General features: G+C 39.2%; 1 protein-coding gene across 1 annotated transcript in view; it reads left to right on the top strand.

Moving 5' to 3' along the window:
• Positions 1-845: 845 nt before the first annotated feature.
• The window catches only part of Sdhaf3 (succinate dehydrogenase complex assembly factor 3), a 52194-nt gene continuing 34345 nt past the window's right edge, over positions 846-18694 (top strand). The window contains exon 1 of the mRNA XM_006986888.4: positions 846-1072. Coding sequence (XP_006986950.1) covers positions 899-1072 — 174 coding nt within the window. The 5' untranslated portion in view covers positions 846-898. The remainder of the gene's footprint in view (positions 1073-18694) is intronic.

Below are 18694 nucleotides of genomic sequence, written 5' to 3'. Positions count from 1 at the left end.
ACACAAATAAGGAAGCTATCCAATGAAAGAGATGATTATGGTACAGGAAGCTCTCCAGTGGAAAGGGATATTTATGGTACAGGGTGTGGTGGGAATGATGCTTGATTTCTGCACGAGTTTGGTGTGGAGCCAGGAGGATTTGCTGGAGGATTAGAAATGTACCGGGAATGAGAAAAATAAGGATAAAGAGCTACTGGCTCTGGAAAGTTACCCATGTCTACACAAGTTAGGACTTGGGAACATCGAGCTGCCTGGTTGTCATCTCACATCATTTATAAGAATCCCCATGATCGTGCGCTTGGAAAAATACACTTGGGAAAAATACCTCCCGTGATTCTTCCATAGCCTACTTGACCTGCAATAACAAAGTCTACCAGCTGGCGCTCACTTGTGTTAGTTACCTGGGGGAAGCTATGCTTGGAGGACATAAACTCCAAGTATAGCACTGTGAGATGGGGTGGGCTATCAGAGGGAGCGACGAATCCACACTGATCCATACCTCCCTCCCAAGAAAACTCCCAGAAGCCTCAAAGTTTGGATTTGGATGAAGTGTTTCTCAAATCTTTAATAAGAAGGACCTGACGAAGATGAATGGAAACGACGATGAATTAGCTCTGAGAGGTAACAACTCGCTCACTCAAGACTTTCGAGTTATATAGCATCTCTCTAGGAAACCCGAGAAACTTGCAGCGACTCCTCAAAAGCCACACTTCTAGCACAGAGAGACGGGGCACTTTTCTGTCTGCACCAAATTTCGAGCTTCCGGAAGGACAAGATTCGATGACGGACCAAACCGGATGAAGGTCGCGCGCCCTTTTCCGCCGCCGGCGACTTCCCAGTGGGGCGGAGGCGCGCTGACCTCCTGCGCAGGCGCGGCAGGTCCAGCGCGCGCGGCGCAATGCCGGCGCGGCATGTTTCGCGAGTCCGAGGTTTATATAAGCGTATCTTGCAGCTCCACCGGGCTCTGCCCCCGGACCTCAAAGCTCTGGGCGACCAGTACGTGAAGGACGAATTTAGGAGGCATAAGGCTGTTGGTTCTGGCGAGGCCCAGCGTTTCTTGCAGGAATGGGAGGCAAGTGATGCCCCCTCCCCGCCCCCTCATCCCAGGCTTTTGGGGTTTCTCAGTGGTATTCGGTTCAGAGGCCGCCTTCCCAGCTGCTCCCCAGTGTCCATGCACGGCCAAACGGCGTTTGAATTAAATAGCTTAAAGCTGGTCAAGCAACGCTTCACCAAAGTGTCGTCGTGAGCCCTCTCAGCTTCTCCCACAGTCTCTCCGCTAAAGCACATAAAGTTTTCCCGGTGATCAGATCAACTTTGGGAGAGTCTGAAGTTGTTAGGTGTTGGAGAGATGAGGGTGGGGTGTCTCAGAACTTACTACGTCGCGCACTGTTAAGTACTCCAAGTTCGCCGGCTTTTGCCCTTTTGGTTGCCCTTGTACGTGACAGTCCGTGTAATTAACACTATGCCATTACTTAGCTTCCAGAGATACCCCCACCCCCCCGAAGATAGGGCTTCTCTGTGTTAACAACTCTAGCTGTCCTTGAACTCTCTTTGTAGATCAGCCTAGACTCGAACTCACAGAGATCTGCTTGCGTCTGCCTCTGGAGTTCTGCTTGCCTTTGCCTCTGGAGAGCTGGGATTAATAGCGTGCACTACCAAGCCTTGCTGGAAGTTATTTTCTTTAGTCTCTCAAGTCCTGGTAACTAAACATTGCGCTGTTGGATTATTCTTAAGGAGATGCACACATTTGGATTTAGTTGTTTGACTTTTCGCTTTTTTTTCTTATTTATTTTCTTTTTAATTACATATTTATTTGTGTGTATGGGGGAGGGACATGAGATCAGATGATAACCCAAGGGAGTCTGTTCTCTCCTTTCACCACATGGGTCCTGGGGATCAAAACTCAGGCTGTGTGGCTTGGCAGCAGGCGCCATCTACTGAGCCATCTCTGCGGCCCTAATAATCTTTTATTGGAGACAGGGTTTCTCTGTGTAGCTTTGGAGCCTGTCCTGGAACTTGCTCTGTAGACCAGGCTGGGCTCGAACTCACAAGAGATCCATCTGCTTCTGCGAGTGAGTGATGGGATTAAGAGCATGCACCACCACCTCCTAGCTTGGAATCTTTTTTAAGAATGAAGGGGGGAAAAGATGCGAGTATTGCAGTATTCCTTACCGCCTTGTAAATATCAGGAGGTGAAAGGAATTGGGGAACAGAGTGCTTCTAGGTATTTTAAAGACACGGCTATAGTAAAACAGGAGAAAGTTTTCATACTGATAGTGGCTGAAGAGATGAGTGATGTTTACCATTAAAACAACATAAAGATTATGCTAGGGTAACATTTTCATTGAATCCTATAATTCCTGATTGCAGAATCAAGAGAGAAATTTAGAACTTTCTTAAAAGTCTTGGTTTATTTGGGCTACCAAGTGAGTCCCAGGAAAGGTGCAAAGCTACAAAGAGAAACCCTGTCTCGAAAAACCAAAAAAAAAAAAAAAAAAAAAAGTCTTGGTTTATTAGATGTAATTTGGTTGCCTTGAGCTGGGGAGGTTTAATCTTTTTAAATGTAAAGCTCTTTCTTTAAATATATAATTGGTTTTCGAGTCAGAAAAACTAGATTTAAATTCAGACCTCAACATTTACTAAATGTCACATCTAGTTAATTTTTCTAGTCTTACAGTCTTATCTGTAAAATAGCAGTATTTAAAATAAACATTTCAAAGCTAGTTTATTTATTATTTTGGTTTGTTTCATTTGTTTGAGACAGGGTTTCTCTGTGTAGCCCTGATGTGCCTGGAACTTTTTCTGCTGACCAGGCTGGCCCTGAACTCAGAGATCCCCCTGCTTCTGCCTCCTGAGTGGTGGGATTAAAAGCACGCACCACCATGCCCTGCTAAAGCTAGTGTGTTTAAAAAGTACTTTGTATATTGTTAATAACATTGAAGGTATAATATGTTAAGGTATTTGTAGAGTCCCCTCTGTTGAGTTACTTTGACGCTGACAGGAAGACTGTGTTGAGAAGAAATGAGTCTACTTTGAGAAGTCCTAAAGTTTAAGAACTTGGAATGAAGGAAAGGGTAGAACTTAGAATAAGTTGGCAGAAAGCTGAAGGAAAGGATGCAAGATAACTGGGTAAATGTGTTGGTCCTCACAGGAGGCTTGATGACAGTAGTTTCACTGTTTTAAAAAAATATTTTAAAGTAATTTAGAGTTACAGAAGAGATGGAAAGACAGTGTAGAGTTCACAAAAAATCTACCACCTTGCTTCCCTTTGTGACAACATATAACTAGAACATTGATCAAAACGTAGAAACTAATATTGCTGGGTAACTCTTAACTACAGGGCTTATTCACACTGTACCACTCTTTTCAAGAATATCTCTACTCTGTTTCAGGACCAGGACTGGATTCCACTCTTAATTTAGGCATTTTTCCCCCTCTTTAATCTCCTGGAGCTTGTTGACAGCCGTCCATTCCTTATTTTGACATGTTTTTTGAAAAGAACTTTTCTGTTGCTTAGAGGATTCTATTTGGGTGTATTTGATCTTTACTCATGGTTAGGTTAATGTTGTGCATTCTTGAAAGATTATTATGAGGTAAACTGTCACACATTATGACAGTTTATTATTATGTATTATTCAACACATTATGTAAAGGGTATATGCCGTGGTTAATGTGATGGGAGTTTGATTAAGGTGATATGTGCCAGATGTTTTTACAGTTAAGTCAATGCTGTGGTTTAGGGAAAGTTTATCGATGAGAGATATTCATAATGTGCTGACAGTCTGATCCCCAATGTGGCATATTGAGAGTGAGTGGAAACTTTAAGAGGTGAGACTCCAGTTTGAGGCCATAAGCTCACACTGGAGGCCATAAGCTCACACTGGAGCATTGGGCATCACCGATGGGAGAAATTGAGGTAGTTTCAGGAATCTCGGAAATTCCTGTTGGAGCTGGTTATTATATATAAAAATAATAAAACCAAAGAAAACAGCAGCTTGAGCTCAGTGTGGTAATGAGTGCGTGTAATCCTATCTACCCCAGGGCCAAGGGCAAGAGGGTTGAAAGCTTAAGGCTAGCCCATGTAATTTAGCAAGACCTCATCTCAAAATAAGACCACAAGAGGCTGGGGTGTAGTTCAGTGATAGAGTACTTACCTAGTATGTGCCAATCCCTGAGTTCAGTTTCCAGTTACACGCACACACACACACACACACACACACACACACACACACACACACACACACACTCACACGCACACCCCTATACTTCATCCCTGAATCTTTCTTACTTCCTGCCTAGCCATGTGATGTATGATCCTCCCTCTTACATACACTCCCACCACGATGCAGTCAAAAGACTTCCACCAGTGCCAAATAGTTGCTAGTGCCATGGTCTTGGAATTCCAATCTGTGAGTTAAAGAAATGTCTTTATATACTACAAAATGTCAATATTTTTCCTTTTGAAATTAAAATATTTTGGGCCAAGAATCTGAGGCTACACAAGTGTCCTGTTTCTCCTTAAACTTTGCCTAGTTCAGCACTCATGACTATATGCTGTGGTTGTGTTCCAGTGCTAATTTTCTGTTCCCAATATTCTTCTGAATGCATTAGTTGAAAAGCTTTTGTAGGGAAGAAATGGCTCATCTTTTCCATTGGTCTAATAGTTTTACATATTTTTTGGATTAAAGAAAGTGTTCTGTGTTATGTGTGTGTGTGGGGGGTGAGGAGGCAGAAATCCTGTAGTTGATGAATCAGCAGAAGTTTAAACCTACCTAGTATTTTCACTATCAAGAGTTCACATAACCTTTTTAACTCATCTGAGGTATAATTTTTTATTTGTGACTTTTAAATGGATCATAAAGTAAAAATAAATGTCTAAGTTGCATGTTATATATATTTAAAATTTAATTTAGTATAATTAGAGTTGATGGAATTTTGCTATTTTTAATAATTTCATGCCTCACCTAATTTGAAGACCTGTTGGCAGAAGTTTCTGTCCTGTAAGCTGCTCCCAAATAACCACATAGTGGCTTATTATTAATTATAAATGCTTAGCCAATAGCTCAGGCTTGTTACTAGCTAACTCTTACAACTTAAATTAACCCACTTATATTTATCTATTCTTTCTTTTTTTTCTTCTGGTTTTTCGAGACAGGGTTTCTCTGTGTAGCTTTGCACCTTTCCTGGAACTCGCTTTGTAGACCAGGCTGGCCTCAAACTCACAGAGATCCACCTGGCTCTGCCTCCTGAGTGCTGGGATTAAAGGCGTGTGCCACCACCGCCCGGCGATATATTTATCTATTCTTTGGCACATGGCTTGGTACCCTGCTCAGTATAGCATGTCCGTCTTGCTTCTCTCTGCATCTGCTTGCAACTCCTCTGATGCTGCCCTTCTTCCCAGAATTCTCTCTTTGGTTTTCCCCCTAACCTTATCTTGTCAAGCTATTGGCCAGTCAGCTTCTTTATTAAACCAACCATAGTGACATATATTTACATAGTATTGTTTATTTTTTTTTTTTTTTACTCTTTGGCTCTTTGGGGGGGTCTGCCACCCAGCTCCCACATAAATCAAACACAGAGGCTTATTCTTAATTATAAATGCCTAACCTTAGCTTGGTTTGTTTCTTGCCAGCTTTTCTTAATTTTATATTAACCCATCTGTCTTTTGCCTTTGGGCTTTTGTCTATTTTTGTATACCTTTCTTTGTGTCTTACTCTGTTGCTGGTTGTGTAGCTGGGTGGCTGGACCCTGATGTCCTTCTCCTTCCTCTCTCACTCCTTGATCTTTTCTCCTCCCAGATTTCTCCTTCAATATATTCTTTCTGCCGGCCAGCCCCACCTATCCTTTTTCCTGCCTTGCTATTGGCCATTCAGTGCTTTATTAGACCATCAGGTGTTTTAGACAGGCATAATTAACACACCTTCACAGAGTTAAACAAATGCAACATAAATAAAAGTAACACCTTAAAATAATATTCCCCAAGACAGTATAAAGGAATATTCCACAATTCCTCCTTTTTGTCTAATTAAAAGGAAGGTTTTAACTTGAACATAGTAAAATTATATACAACAAAATAGTTACTAAGTAAGAATAACAGTTACAATATCCACTCCATTTGTATTTGGTAAATTTAGAGAAAATATTCTATTTTTATCTTATCTTTGTGACTCTAAAGTTTTATATCCAATTTACCTTTTATTATAACTAAGTAAAACTTTAGCTGTGGCTATTTAGTTTTCAACTCCATCAAAGACCCCAGAAGGGTGAAATGTTACCTAATGACAGGGACAAATTGTTGCAAACTCAAAGTTCCTCTGTCAGAATTGACTGCCAGATCTAAAAGTATTTTTTGATTTTTCAGGATTTCTTTTAAACTTTAAACTTGCAAAGGAGGGGTTGTGGACCTCTCTTAATCTTCCTGGGAGACTGGATTCATGTTTACATGGTTGCCTAGTGAACATTACATTAAAATGAGGAGAAGTGGGGCGGGCAGAAGAATGTTTTCTTCAGGTTTCACTGCATCTGCAGTAGCAAAGGGTCCTGCAGCTGCATTGCTCGTTTGTTTTTCTAGATAGTTATGGACTCATACTAATATTTTCTCTCAATCCTGTATTTTAATGTTACCCACTTTTGCTTGACATTATTGTTATGTCTGTTAATAGATTAAGCTGATTAACTCAACCTTCTGGGCCTGAGAGACATCAGCTTATTCTCCCCTTGTGCAGATTTAATTAGTTTATTTCCCAAGGGGGGAATCATATTTTCCTTGTTTACAAGTTTTTGCTCTTCTTTACTCCTAAATCACTGTAATTGAGGCATGTCTAAAGGAAAAGGTATGCTTTGCTTTTTTAAGTTCTAAAATACTGAAGTGTTTATGCTTTATTTGAATTGGTTTTAAAAATGCTAGTCATTTCAGAACTTTGCTGTCCATGAACAGGTCTATAGTTTACTTAAAAACTATCCCACATGATAAAAAATGTGTATGTTTTGTAAACTGCCTTTGTATACCAAACTCAGAATGGTGGTAGATGGTATAGCTAACACATATTTCCAGACACAGCTACTTTCGTAGCTTTAGACAGCATAATTTGAGCTGAGAACTCTCTAAGAGACATCTTGTTTAGTGACTCGTGTAAAGCACAGCCTAGAGAGTTTGTTGTTGTACTTACTCATTAGATAAGCTGCAGATACACACATGCAATCGATAACTTCAGAACTTCTAGCCAGCAGCAACAATTAACACTGCTTTAGTTGAGGACACAGGCACTTCATTGGAAACTTCAGAACTTGTAGGCAGTAACAGTGGTTACTGCTGTTTTAAAGTGGTTTTGTGCTAGTCTTTCAGTGCCTTTGAAAGGGTAAGAGAAAGCTACCCAAAGCCAGAACTACTTACTATGAAATGTTTGGAAAGATGTGCATCTTTGAGTGTAGTTCTGGGTGCTCATAACATCTGGCACATTTTATGCAAATTGCTGGTTTCTAGAGTACTTCTAGAAACTGCAATGTGATCATATTTTTATTATGTAGTTAAGGTCAGCAGAAACACTATCAAAAGGTTTACCCTGTATGTAGATGTAACCAATCGTATTATTAAAATAAGAAACACAGAGCCAAGGTAAAAGAGAAAAGCCGAGAGGTCAGAGCTCAGAGATAAAATCTTACCTCCTGCAGTGCTCCTAGCTTCCCCGAGAGAGAGAGGTACTTCCTGTGTCCCTGTTTAAATAATCTTTCTGTTCTGCCTTCTCATTGGTTGTAAACCCAACCACATGACTGCCTCATCACTGCCTGTAAGTACCGCCCTCCAGGTCTTAAAGGCGTATGTCTCCAATACTGGCTGTATCCCTGAACACACAGAAATCTACCTAGCTCTTCTAACCACCACGCTCTTACTATGGCTCTAATAGCTCTGACCCCAGGGCAACTTTATTTATTAACATAAAATTAAAATAACATTTCAGTACAAATAAAATATCACCACATTTCCCCTTTTCTATTTTAATAAAAAGAAAAAAGGCAAAAGGTTATAACTAACAAAAGAAAAACTATATACAAAAGTACAATAACTATATACAATATATACAAGTAACAAATACCTAAACGATGTCTAGTCCATTTGTATTTGACAAATCAGAGAAAATAATTCCCTTATCTATCCTATTTTAGTAAGTTCAAAATGTATCTAATTCACTTTCTATCCTAATTAATCTTCAACTATAACTAACTAATCTTCAACTCCCTCAGAGACCCAAGAAGGAAATAATATTAGCTAACAAAAATAAAAACAGGAAGTGCACAAAAGCAACTTCCAAAAATTTTGTGAGTTGACAGAAACAGCCAGCTGCCTGGACAGTCACCTGAGGTTTCTCCACAGTGTTGGGGCATCATCTTCAGCCTATAGGCTTATGGTATCTGACAGACTCATTTGTGAAGTAGGTTGTACACAAGGTCAACAGTTCAACCTCACACTGGGTGAGAGCAGTCCATGTACCAGAAACACCTGAATTCCACTAGGGTCATGTCATGATTCAGGATTTTAAATTCTGGAAATTGTTGATGGTTTTTGAATTCAGCTGTCCATTCTTCTTGGCTGTGTATATATGGCTTCATCTCAGCATCCCCTTCTTCTCCACATCCCTCTATTAAATGCCAGTCTACTATTGAGAGGCGTGAGCTTTCAGTTGCTGTTCCATTGCACAACAGAAGCCATCGGCCCACTGCCTGTTCAGCTGCCTTCAAAGAAAAGGACACTGTACCTTTTCCAGATTGTGAAGGCGACTTCAGGGATGGTGCCATATTGTCCTGGCCTCAGAAGATGCCTTCTGATAAAGCCATAACCACACTTGTTTTGGCAGGAATCAGTAGTCCTTTGTTTCGTGTTCTGTCTGTCCATTTTGTCCTGTTGATTTGAGGATACTTTGTTGTCCAGTGGCTAACTTTTGCCACAATGAAAATTAACTCCATATGCAGTTTCTTCAATGCCCATATTTTCTCTGAAGTAGATTAGTACTGCCAGGAGCCGACATGTCTCAAAAAAGAAAAATTTCTAAGTTATTAAAACATTTTAAATGCCATATTCTGTAGATCTCTGAAGGGTTTGAAGATGACCTGTCTAAAATACATCTGCTCAATTTTTAAAACATATCTAATATGACTACAATTTCTATTGTAATGTCTAACTACTAACTTTCATTTCTTTATATCCTAATAGTTGGTAATAATGTAAAGTATTTAAAACTAGTAATTGTCTTTTTCTTTTCTTTTCTTTCTTTCTTTTTTTCTTTTTTTTTTTTTTTTAAAAAAACAAGAACCTTAAATCTAATCTCCTTTGCTTAGCCTTTTTCCTAACCCTTGACAACTTGTAACCTACCCCCCTAATTAATGAAAATTATCCCAGACCCAAAACCCATTAAAAGAACCAAAAAAAACACCCGCCCCACACCACTTCTTTGGCAATGTGGGTGTCATATTCTTAAAATTGCTTCCTGCTGGGTATGGGCGAAGTTATCTTTATCCTGAAAGAAAAATTTAGGTTAATTGTCAAATTCTAGGAAAGGTAACTATATCCTTCATTATTATCCAGTCCATGTGTATTGTCAAAGTTCAGGGTTTATCTCAAGTCCTTATTTAAGTAGTCTTTGAGACTGGATCATCTCAACTAGTCATCTCAAAATTGCTCTGAGCACCTTGTAGTTCAAAGCTGATCTGTAGATGATGTTTGTCAGTTCAGTGATATTATTATTGTCCACGTGGAATTGTTGTTGTTGTTGTTGTTGTGGGGCCCCATCTTCTTCCTGGAGATTTCAGTTGATGTTAGGCCTGGCCGTGATTTCCTGCAGAAAACTGATAAGAGACTCGAACACAAAGACATATATATGCAGCTAACTGAAGCCTTTTTTCTAGAATTAGTTAGTACTCTATATGACCATTCATATCTTAACAAAGTTTAAAATGTATATATATATTAATCTTGTAAATTTTGATATAAAATTTATACTTTAAGAAAAGTTTAAAGAATCAGAATAGAATCAAAGAGTTGAGATTAGTAATAGAATAGTCCCTTAATTAATTTGGCTTTTGTCCTGTCCCATAGCAGAAAATGGCTCTTTTATTCTGGCATGATACAGGGAGTTTGTATTTTCATTTTAACAACATGCTTGAGTTTAAAGAAGGAGAGAGCCATTCTCCAACTCCAAAGTCAGCTTTAAATTTTAATTGAACTGGGACTATTAGAAAACCAATAGTGTTAAATCTTTAGAGAAAAGCAGAAACAAACATTTAAGAAGACATAAAATTTTTTAGATAATATATACCCATATACCATATACTCCCATATACTCTGTTTCCTGGGATAGATGATTTGTCCCTTTTCTTCAGTTGTCTCATTTGTCTTGTGTCCTTCAGATTCCTTAACCTTCATTCTCCTAAAAGACAAAAACAAAAACCTTCCCCCAAGACTAATTTTGGGGATGTTCCTTTTTGGCAAGTTATTATCTGATTAAATGAAAAGACATGTGTTACAGGTACAAGTTAGTTTAAATTGGATGTTCATGCTGGTTGATGAACTATCACCTCCTCTAATTAAGAGGTTTCTCTTGTTCAAATCGAACCTTTATCAATTTTGATGGTACCCACAGCTTATCTTCTCCTATAGAAACAAAAGCAAAACCTCGTCCCCAACGTAATACATACCCTGGTTTCCATTCTGAGGTCAGCACATCCTTAAAGTATATAGGCTGATTTAATTCTGTAGTTTTTTCTATTACCCAATGTCTCTCTGCAGCTGTTGTTCCTTTCTCATTGGCATTCAGAAAATTCAAAGTTAATAGAGCATTATGCAGTCTATTTCTGGGGGTTTTTGTTACTCCTTTCTGTTTATTTAGCATATCCTTTAGAGTTCTGTTTGATCTTTCTATAACTGCTTGACCTGTAGGATTATGTGGTATACCTGTAATATGCTTTATTTTGTAATAATCAAAAAACTGTTTCATTTTAACAGAGACATATGATGGAGCATTGTCAGTTTTGATTTGTGCAGGTATACCCATGATGGCCATAACTTCTAGCAAATGAGTGATTACAGAATCAGCTTTTTCAGAACTCAGAGCAGTTGCCCATTGAAATCCTGAATAAGTATCGATAGTGTGGTGTACATATTTCAGTTTTCCAAATTCTGCAAAGTGAAACACATCCATCTGCCAGATTTCATTCCTCTGAGTACCCTTTGGGTTACATCCTGCTGGTAATGGCGTTTGATTATAGAAGGAACAAGTAGGACATTTCTTTACTATTTCTTTGGCTTGTTGCCAGGTTATGGAAAAATCTTTTTTTAAACCTTTACTATTGACGTGATGTTTTTTATGAAAGTCTGAGGCCTCCAGCACATTTCCTATCAATAATTTATCAATCTCATCATTGCCTTGTGCTAGAGGGCCTGGCAGACCAGTATGAGATCGGATGTGAGTTATATATAAAGGATGACTCCTTTTCCTGATTGTATCTTGTAATTGAATAAATAGTGAAGTTAATTCTGAAGCATCAGGGATAAATTCTGCAGTCTCAATATGTAATACCACTCTTTCAGCATACTGAGAGTCAGTTACTATGTTGAGAGGTTCTGAAAAATCCATTAATACCAACAGAATAGCATACAATTCTGATTTTTGAACTGAATTATACGGACTTTGAACCACTTTACTTAAATTTTCTGATTTGTAACCTGCCTTTCCTTCTTTGTTGGCATCTGTATAAAATGTACGAACTCCAGATATGGGTTTTTGCCGTACAATTCGAGGCAAGATCCAATCAGCTCTCTTTATAAAATCAATTCTGTTGCTTTTGGGATATTTGCTGTTAATTTCTCCCAAAAAATTACTGCAAGCTCTTTGCCAAGGTTCACTTTCTGTCCATAATTTTTCAATGTCCTCCTTAGTTAAAGGTACGACAATTTCTGCTGGGTCTATGCCTGCTAATTGACGAAGTCTCAATTTTCCTTTCCAAATCAAGTCAGAGATTTTTTCCCCATAAGTTTTTAATTTTTTATTTGGTTTATTTGGTAAAAATATCCATTCCAATATAATATCTTCCCTCTGCATTAATATTCCAGTAGGGGAATGCCTAGAAGGTAAAATAACCAAAATGCAATCCAGCTTTGGATCAATACGATCCACGTGCCCTTCATGTACTTTCTTTTCTACCAAGGCCAATTCTTTCTCAGCTTCAGGTGATAATTCTCTTGGACTATTTAAGTCCTTGTCACCTTCTAAGGTTTTGAACAAATTAGTCAGTTCATCATTTTTTACCCCAACAATAGTTCGTAGATGAGAAATATCTCCAAATAATCTTTGAAAGTCATTAAGAGTCTGTAATCTATCTCTCCGAATTTGCACCTTTTGGGGTCTAATTTTTTGTAGCTCTATTTTATATCCTAAATAATTAATAGAATCTCCTCTTTGTATTTTTTCAGGAGCAATTTGTAATCCCCAGCAAGGCAAAATTTTCTTTACTTCTTCAAACATTCTTTCTAAAGTATCTGCATTTGAGTCAGCTAGTAAAATATCATCCATATAATGATAAATTATAGATTTAGGAAATTTTTTACGTATCACTTCCAATGGCTGTTGTACAAAATATTGACACAGAGTTGGGCTATTTAACATTCCCTGTGGGAGGACCCTCCATTGAAATCTTTTAACCGGTTGAGAATTATTATAAGTAGGCACTGTGAAAGCAAATCTTTCTTTGTCCTTTTCTTGTAAGGGTATTGAAAAGAAACAGTCTTTTAAATCAATAACTATGAGAGGCCATCCTTTTGGTAACAGAGTAGGCAAAGGAATTCCAGATTGTAGAGAGCCCATCGGCTGAATTACTTTGTTAATTGCTCTAAGGTCTGTTACCATTCTCCATTTACCAGATTTCTTTTTAATAACAAATACAGGAGAATTCCAAGGGCTGGTTGACTGTTCAATATGCTGAGCATTTAGCTGTTCTTCTACCAGCTCTTCTAAAGCCTGGAGTTTCTCTGTTGTTAAAGGCCATTGCTGAACCCATACAGGCTTGTCTGTTAACCATTTTAAAGGTAGAGCTGTTGGTATTTTTGGAAGATTATCAGTTGTTGTGCCCTGTTCTTGTATAATATGGATGGCTGGTGACCATTCAAAATAATGCCTTCTAATATTTCTCTCAGAAACATGTGCTAGTTTATGATTTGTTTCTGAGATTGGAGGGATTTTAATCTGAGTATTCCATTGTTGCAACAAGTCTCGACCCCACAGGTTCATAGCTATGTTAGCGACATATGGTTTTAATTTTCCTCTCTGTCCTTCTGGACCTATACATTCCAGCCATCTTGCACTCTGTTTCACTCCAGATAATGTCCCAATTCCTAACAGTTGAACGTTTACCTCTTGAAGAGGCCAAGCTGGATGCCAAAATTCTGGTGCAATTATGGTAATGTCCGCACCTGTGTCTACCAGACCAGACAACAAAACACCATTTATTTTTATCGTTAATTTTGGTCTCTGTTCATTAATAGAAGTTTGCCAAAAAATTTTCTTTATGTTTTCTCCTGAATTTTCTATTCTCTCTTTTTCATCATCCTGACCAGCATGATTTATTCCAACAGTCATTTGGTTATTTAATCGCTCAGAGCAGGGATTTCCTCTACAGCTGCAGGAAAGGTTTGAACTGGTTTTGCTATGGGGGCCTGCATGAGGCCCCTCCGGGAGTTTCCCGAAAACTGAGGCAAAGGATTACCCTGTCTGTCCTTTGTTGATCTACATTCGTTGGTCCAGTGTTTTCCCTTACCACACCTTCTGCATACTCCAGAAGGAAGGGGCATTCTGTTGCCATTGTTCCTTGAAGAAACATTGCTTCTAGGAATGACCTGTTTACAGTCCCTTTTAAAATGTCCTTGCTTTCCACACCCAAAACATCTAACACTCCTCAAACCTTTTGAAATTACTTCTCCTACCCACGTATCATGCTCATCAACCTCAACATTAATTGTTTCTCTAATCCAATCTTCCAAAGGTGCAGATCTTGCCCTTAACGGCCTGATTATTCTTTTGCATGCTGCATTCGCATTCTCAAATGCCAAAGCTTCAATTATTGCCTTACTAGCTTCTGATCCTGAGACCATTCTGTTTACTGCTGAAGCCAGTCTTTCTAAAAAATCTGTGAAAGATTCTTTTGGGCCTTGCATAACCTTTGTGAATGACTCAGGTTTTTTTCCTGGTTCATCAACTCTGTCCCATGCATTCAAGGCTGCCATTCGACATAAAATTACGGTTTGAACATCATATAAACATTGTGTTTGTATTGAAGCATATTGGCCTTCTCCAATAAGCTGATCCTGACAAACTTGTATTCCTTTATTCCTCCATTGTGTTTCTACATTTCTAGCTTCATCCTTAAACCACGTTAGAAATTGAATTCTCTGGCTGGGTTCCAGAACAGCTTGTGCAAGGTCCCGCCAGTCCTGTGGTATAATCCTATTATATGTTGACCAAGAGTTTAACATTTGCTTTACATATGGGGAATGCATGCCATAAGATACTATTGCCTCCTTAAACCTTTTAAAATCCATCAGTTCAATTGGAGCCCAGATATTTTGTGTAGTCATTTGATCAGGCATCTGCTGTACGGTCACAGGATAAATTAAGGATGACTGTGTGAAAACAGGCTTTCTTTCTGTAACCTTATGATCCAAACTTGAACCAACTTCACTGTTAAAATTAACAGGTTTTTCTAAAGCTGTTATCCTGGCACTTAAATCGACTATCTTTTTAAATAGTAAAATGAGAATAAGCATGGTGATTAACTGCATAATTCCCATAATACTAATCTTTTCATATAGTTGTTCCATTGTCAGACTGCCTAAAATTTCAAACAAAACCCAATTTTCTTCCAATGTACACAGGAAACCCATTTTTTTAAATGTGGAAAAAAATTTGTCTTTTAAATAGTTTCCTTTATGACTTACCAAATCTGCGTAGAACAGTAGAAATCCGAGCGAATTTCAAAACAGCCACCTAGAGTCCTAGGTGTAAATCCAGAGAGAGAGAGAGAGAGAGAGAGAGAGAGAGAGAGAGAGAGAGAGAGAGAGAGAGAGAGAGAAACAGAGAGACAGAGAGAAAGCAAAAGCGAAAGCGAAAGTGAAAGTGAAAGTGAAAGCGAAGGGGTAGCCGGCTAAAGCTTAAAGCCAGCCCCTTGTTCCCTCTTGAGCCGAGTCAAGGCTTGGCTTTACAGCCAGGGGCCCTGTTTAGCAGGGCAGGCCTGAGCTGTTTGTAGCACTGGCTTTAAGCAAGCAGCTCACAGTCCAGCCTGAGCCCAGACCTGGGCCAGGGCTAGGGAGCCGGCTGCTCCGGCTAGGGAGCTGGCCCCAAGCAGTTTTTAATGGATTCTTGTCACGTTGGGCGCCAGATGTAGATGTAACCAATCGTATTATTAAAATAAGAAACACAGAGCCAAGGTAAAAGAGAAAAGCCGAGAGGTCAGAGCTCAGAGATAAAATCTTACCTCCTGCAGTGCTCCTAGCTTCCCCGAGAGAGGGAGGTACTTCCTGTGTCCCTGTTTAAATAATCTTTCTGTTCTGCCTTCTCATTGGTTGTAAACCCAACCACATGACTGCCTCATCACTGCCTGTAAGTACCGCCCTCCAGGTCTTAAAGGCGTATGTCTCCAATACTGGCTGTATCCCTGAACACACAGAAATCTACCTAGCTCTTCTAACCACCACGCTCTTACTATGGCTCTAATAGCTCTGACCCCAGGGCAACTTTATTTATTAACATAAAATTAAAATAACATTTCAGTACAAATAAAATATCACCACACCTGTAGGCGAATGTGGAAACAGGAAATTCAGCTTTATTTCTTAGTAATTACTTCCTCAGCTCTTTCTTCTTGTCATTCTCTTTGTTATTGTCATCATGGTTTTCAGGCCACGGTAGCCAAGGTTTTTGCTGAATCCTTGTCCTCATCATCTATGCTTGCAGCAGCTATGTCCTTGTCATAATTTTTTGTCAACTTCACCTCTTTGTTATTGTAAGGCTGCTTTTCCCTATCATTCATATTGCTAGCTTTTTGGTCTACATTGGAGATGCAGGGATTGTGGAATTGTTCTTAGGATGACACTCTGAAAAGAACAGGAAGAAGCCAGGAGTGGTGATTTGGGATCTTCAGGATCCTTCTTGTCTCTCTTTAGCTAGTTGGTCCAAAATACTTCATTTTTACATCATCAAATTTGGGTTGTTTTTCTAGGCATAACCTTTGTGGTGGTTTGAGTATATAGGACCCCATAAACTCAATGTGTTTGAACTCTTGGCTCGTAGGAAATGGCCCTATTAGGAGTTATGGCCTTGTTGGACTAGGCGTGGACATAGTATCTCTAGATAGCAATAGAAACCCTAACTAATGCAGAACTTGGTACCAGGGACTGGGTTATTGCTGTGATAGGCCTGACCATGTTTTTGGGACTTTGGATTAGGAAAGCAGTTAATGCTTTAAGCACTGCTTAATGAGCCATACTTAGTAGGAGCATGGAAGACAGTGGTGCTGAGGGTGATTTGAACTCTGGGGGCCTGGCTGAAAAGGTTTCAGAGGAGAAGAATGAAAGTATGTTGCATAGAGATCATTCTTGTGATGTTTTGGTGAAGAATGTGACTGCTTTTTGCTCTTGCTCTAACAGTCTGCCTGAGGTTAAAGTGAAGAATTTTGGATTAATTGTATTGGCAAAGGAAATCTCAAAACAGCCTAGTATAGACTATCGTGTGGTTATTAGTGGTTACTCTTAAGAAGATCTATAATGAAAAGGAGCAAGCTGAGAAAGGAAAAATACATAATGTACAATTTGAGGAAGAAATGGGCACCAGGATGTGGAATGGAGCTAAGTCCTGTGTTCAAGGAGATTAAGAACTCAGGACAAGACCCCTCACCCAGCTAAGTTTCCATCTGTGAAAAGGAATTTTAATAGCTGAGGCCCATGTGTGGTGGTACATGCCTTTAACTCCTGCACATAGGAGACAAAAACATTCAGATCTCTGAGTTCAAGGCCAGTCTGGTCTACAGAGCAAGTTCCAGGACAGCCAAGCTTAGGGAGTAAAGGAAACCATGGAAAACAGAAAGCTGGTGAGGATGTAATTGAACAAGGGAGCCATGTTTTAGCCTCAGCAAGCAACAGAACTTAGCAGCTTTGACCATGTGGTTCTGGCTTTGGAGTCAAGGATAGAAGAAACGGGTTATGGAATCTCCCTCTGTGACTAAGAAAAGCCACTGAGGCCATGTATGTGTCAGGAGTGTCCCTGCATGGAGGTGTAGAGAGACCATTGTGTGAAGCTTTGAAGTTGAAGCCTTACTTGCTTGCCTTGGAAACCCCAAGATGTTGGAGATGCCAGAGTCATGGGATACCTGCCAAGGAGAGTTGCTAACGGAGTGGAGAAAGGAGTGTGTTGCATTCAACAAAGCTTAGAGGAGTTGGAGATCTGAAGAACGTTTTGATATCAGACGTGGAGATGCAGAACTTGGAGTTTTCTCATCCAGTTTTAGATCTTGCTTTGGCCCAGTATTTCCTTATTCTTCTCCCTTTCCTCCATTTGGAATGGTAATGTATATCCTGTGCCATTTTATGTTGGAAGTATGTGATCTGTTTTTTTGATTTTGATTTTATAGGGGGATTACAGTTAAGACATTGCATGAATCTCAGAAGAGGTTTTAAACTTTGGACTTTTAAACATTGTTGAGTCTGAAAGATTGTGGGGACTTTTGGAATTGAACTAAATGCATTTTGCATGATGTTATGGCTACAAGCCTATGGAGGTCAGAGAGTGGAATGTGGTGGTTTGAGTAGTTATTGCCCTTATAGACTCGTATTCTTGAATGCTTGGTCCATAGGAGTGGTACTATTAGGAGGTGTGGCCTTGTTGGAGGAAGTGTGTCACTGGAGGCAGACTTTGAGGATTCATATATTCTCAAGCCATACCCAGTGTTACAATTCACTCCCTGCTGCCTGAGGATCAAGATGTAGAACCCTCAGCTCCTTCTCCAGCACCGTGCCTACCTGCTGCTGCCATTTTCCCTGCCAAAATGAAAATGTACTAAACCTCTGAAACTGTAAGCCAGCACCAATTAAATGTTTTCCTGTATAAGAGTTGCTATGTTCATAGCAGTAGAAACCCTAAGACAGCCTTCAACATCTTAAGAGTTTTTCTTAGAAACAAAGATAAATGAAGATATCTGGGTTTCTTTTTTTCTGTATTTCCTTCTCGTATGGGGTCACCTTTCAGCATTGACTCCACTTTTTGGTACTCCTACTATATTCTTAAGGATGAATTTTGTAGGTTGATGGTTATTAGTATAGTCATGTGAGTGTGGCTCAGACCATTCTAAACACACATTTCTATGTCAGTTTCAGCCATTGTATTTAATTCATTCATTTCCCCTGCTACCCTTGTCACCATATCAGGACAAAGACCGAGTAGGACCTTTTGAATCTTGATATTCATGTAAATAACTTAAACTGGAGTATATTTCTGAAAAGTTAATTATAAATTGACTTGTCTGGAAAATAGAACTGTTTTAGGTATTCTGGCATACTTACTATTTAAACAAGTTCTTCTGTGAATCATTTTTCAAATGAATAATCAACCCATACTTTGTTTCTTTGTGTAAAAGTCATTTGCATAAATCAACTATGTTT

Source organism: Peromyscus maniculatus, chromosome 3, assembly GCF_049852395.1.
Source record: "Peromyscus maniculatus bairdii isolate BWxNUB_F1_BW_parent chromosome 3, HU_Pman_BW_mat_3.1, whole genome shotgun sequence".
NCBI lineage: Eukaryota > Metazoa > Chordata > Mammalia > Rodentia > Cricetidae > Peromyscus > Peromyscus maniculatus.
The sequence above is the reverse complement of the archived record's forward strand: the minus strand, read 5'-3'. Positions and strand labels throughout refer to the sequence as shown.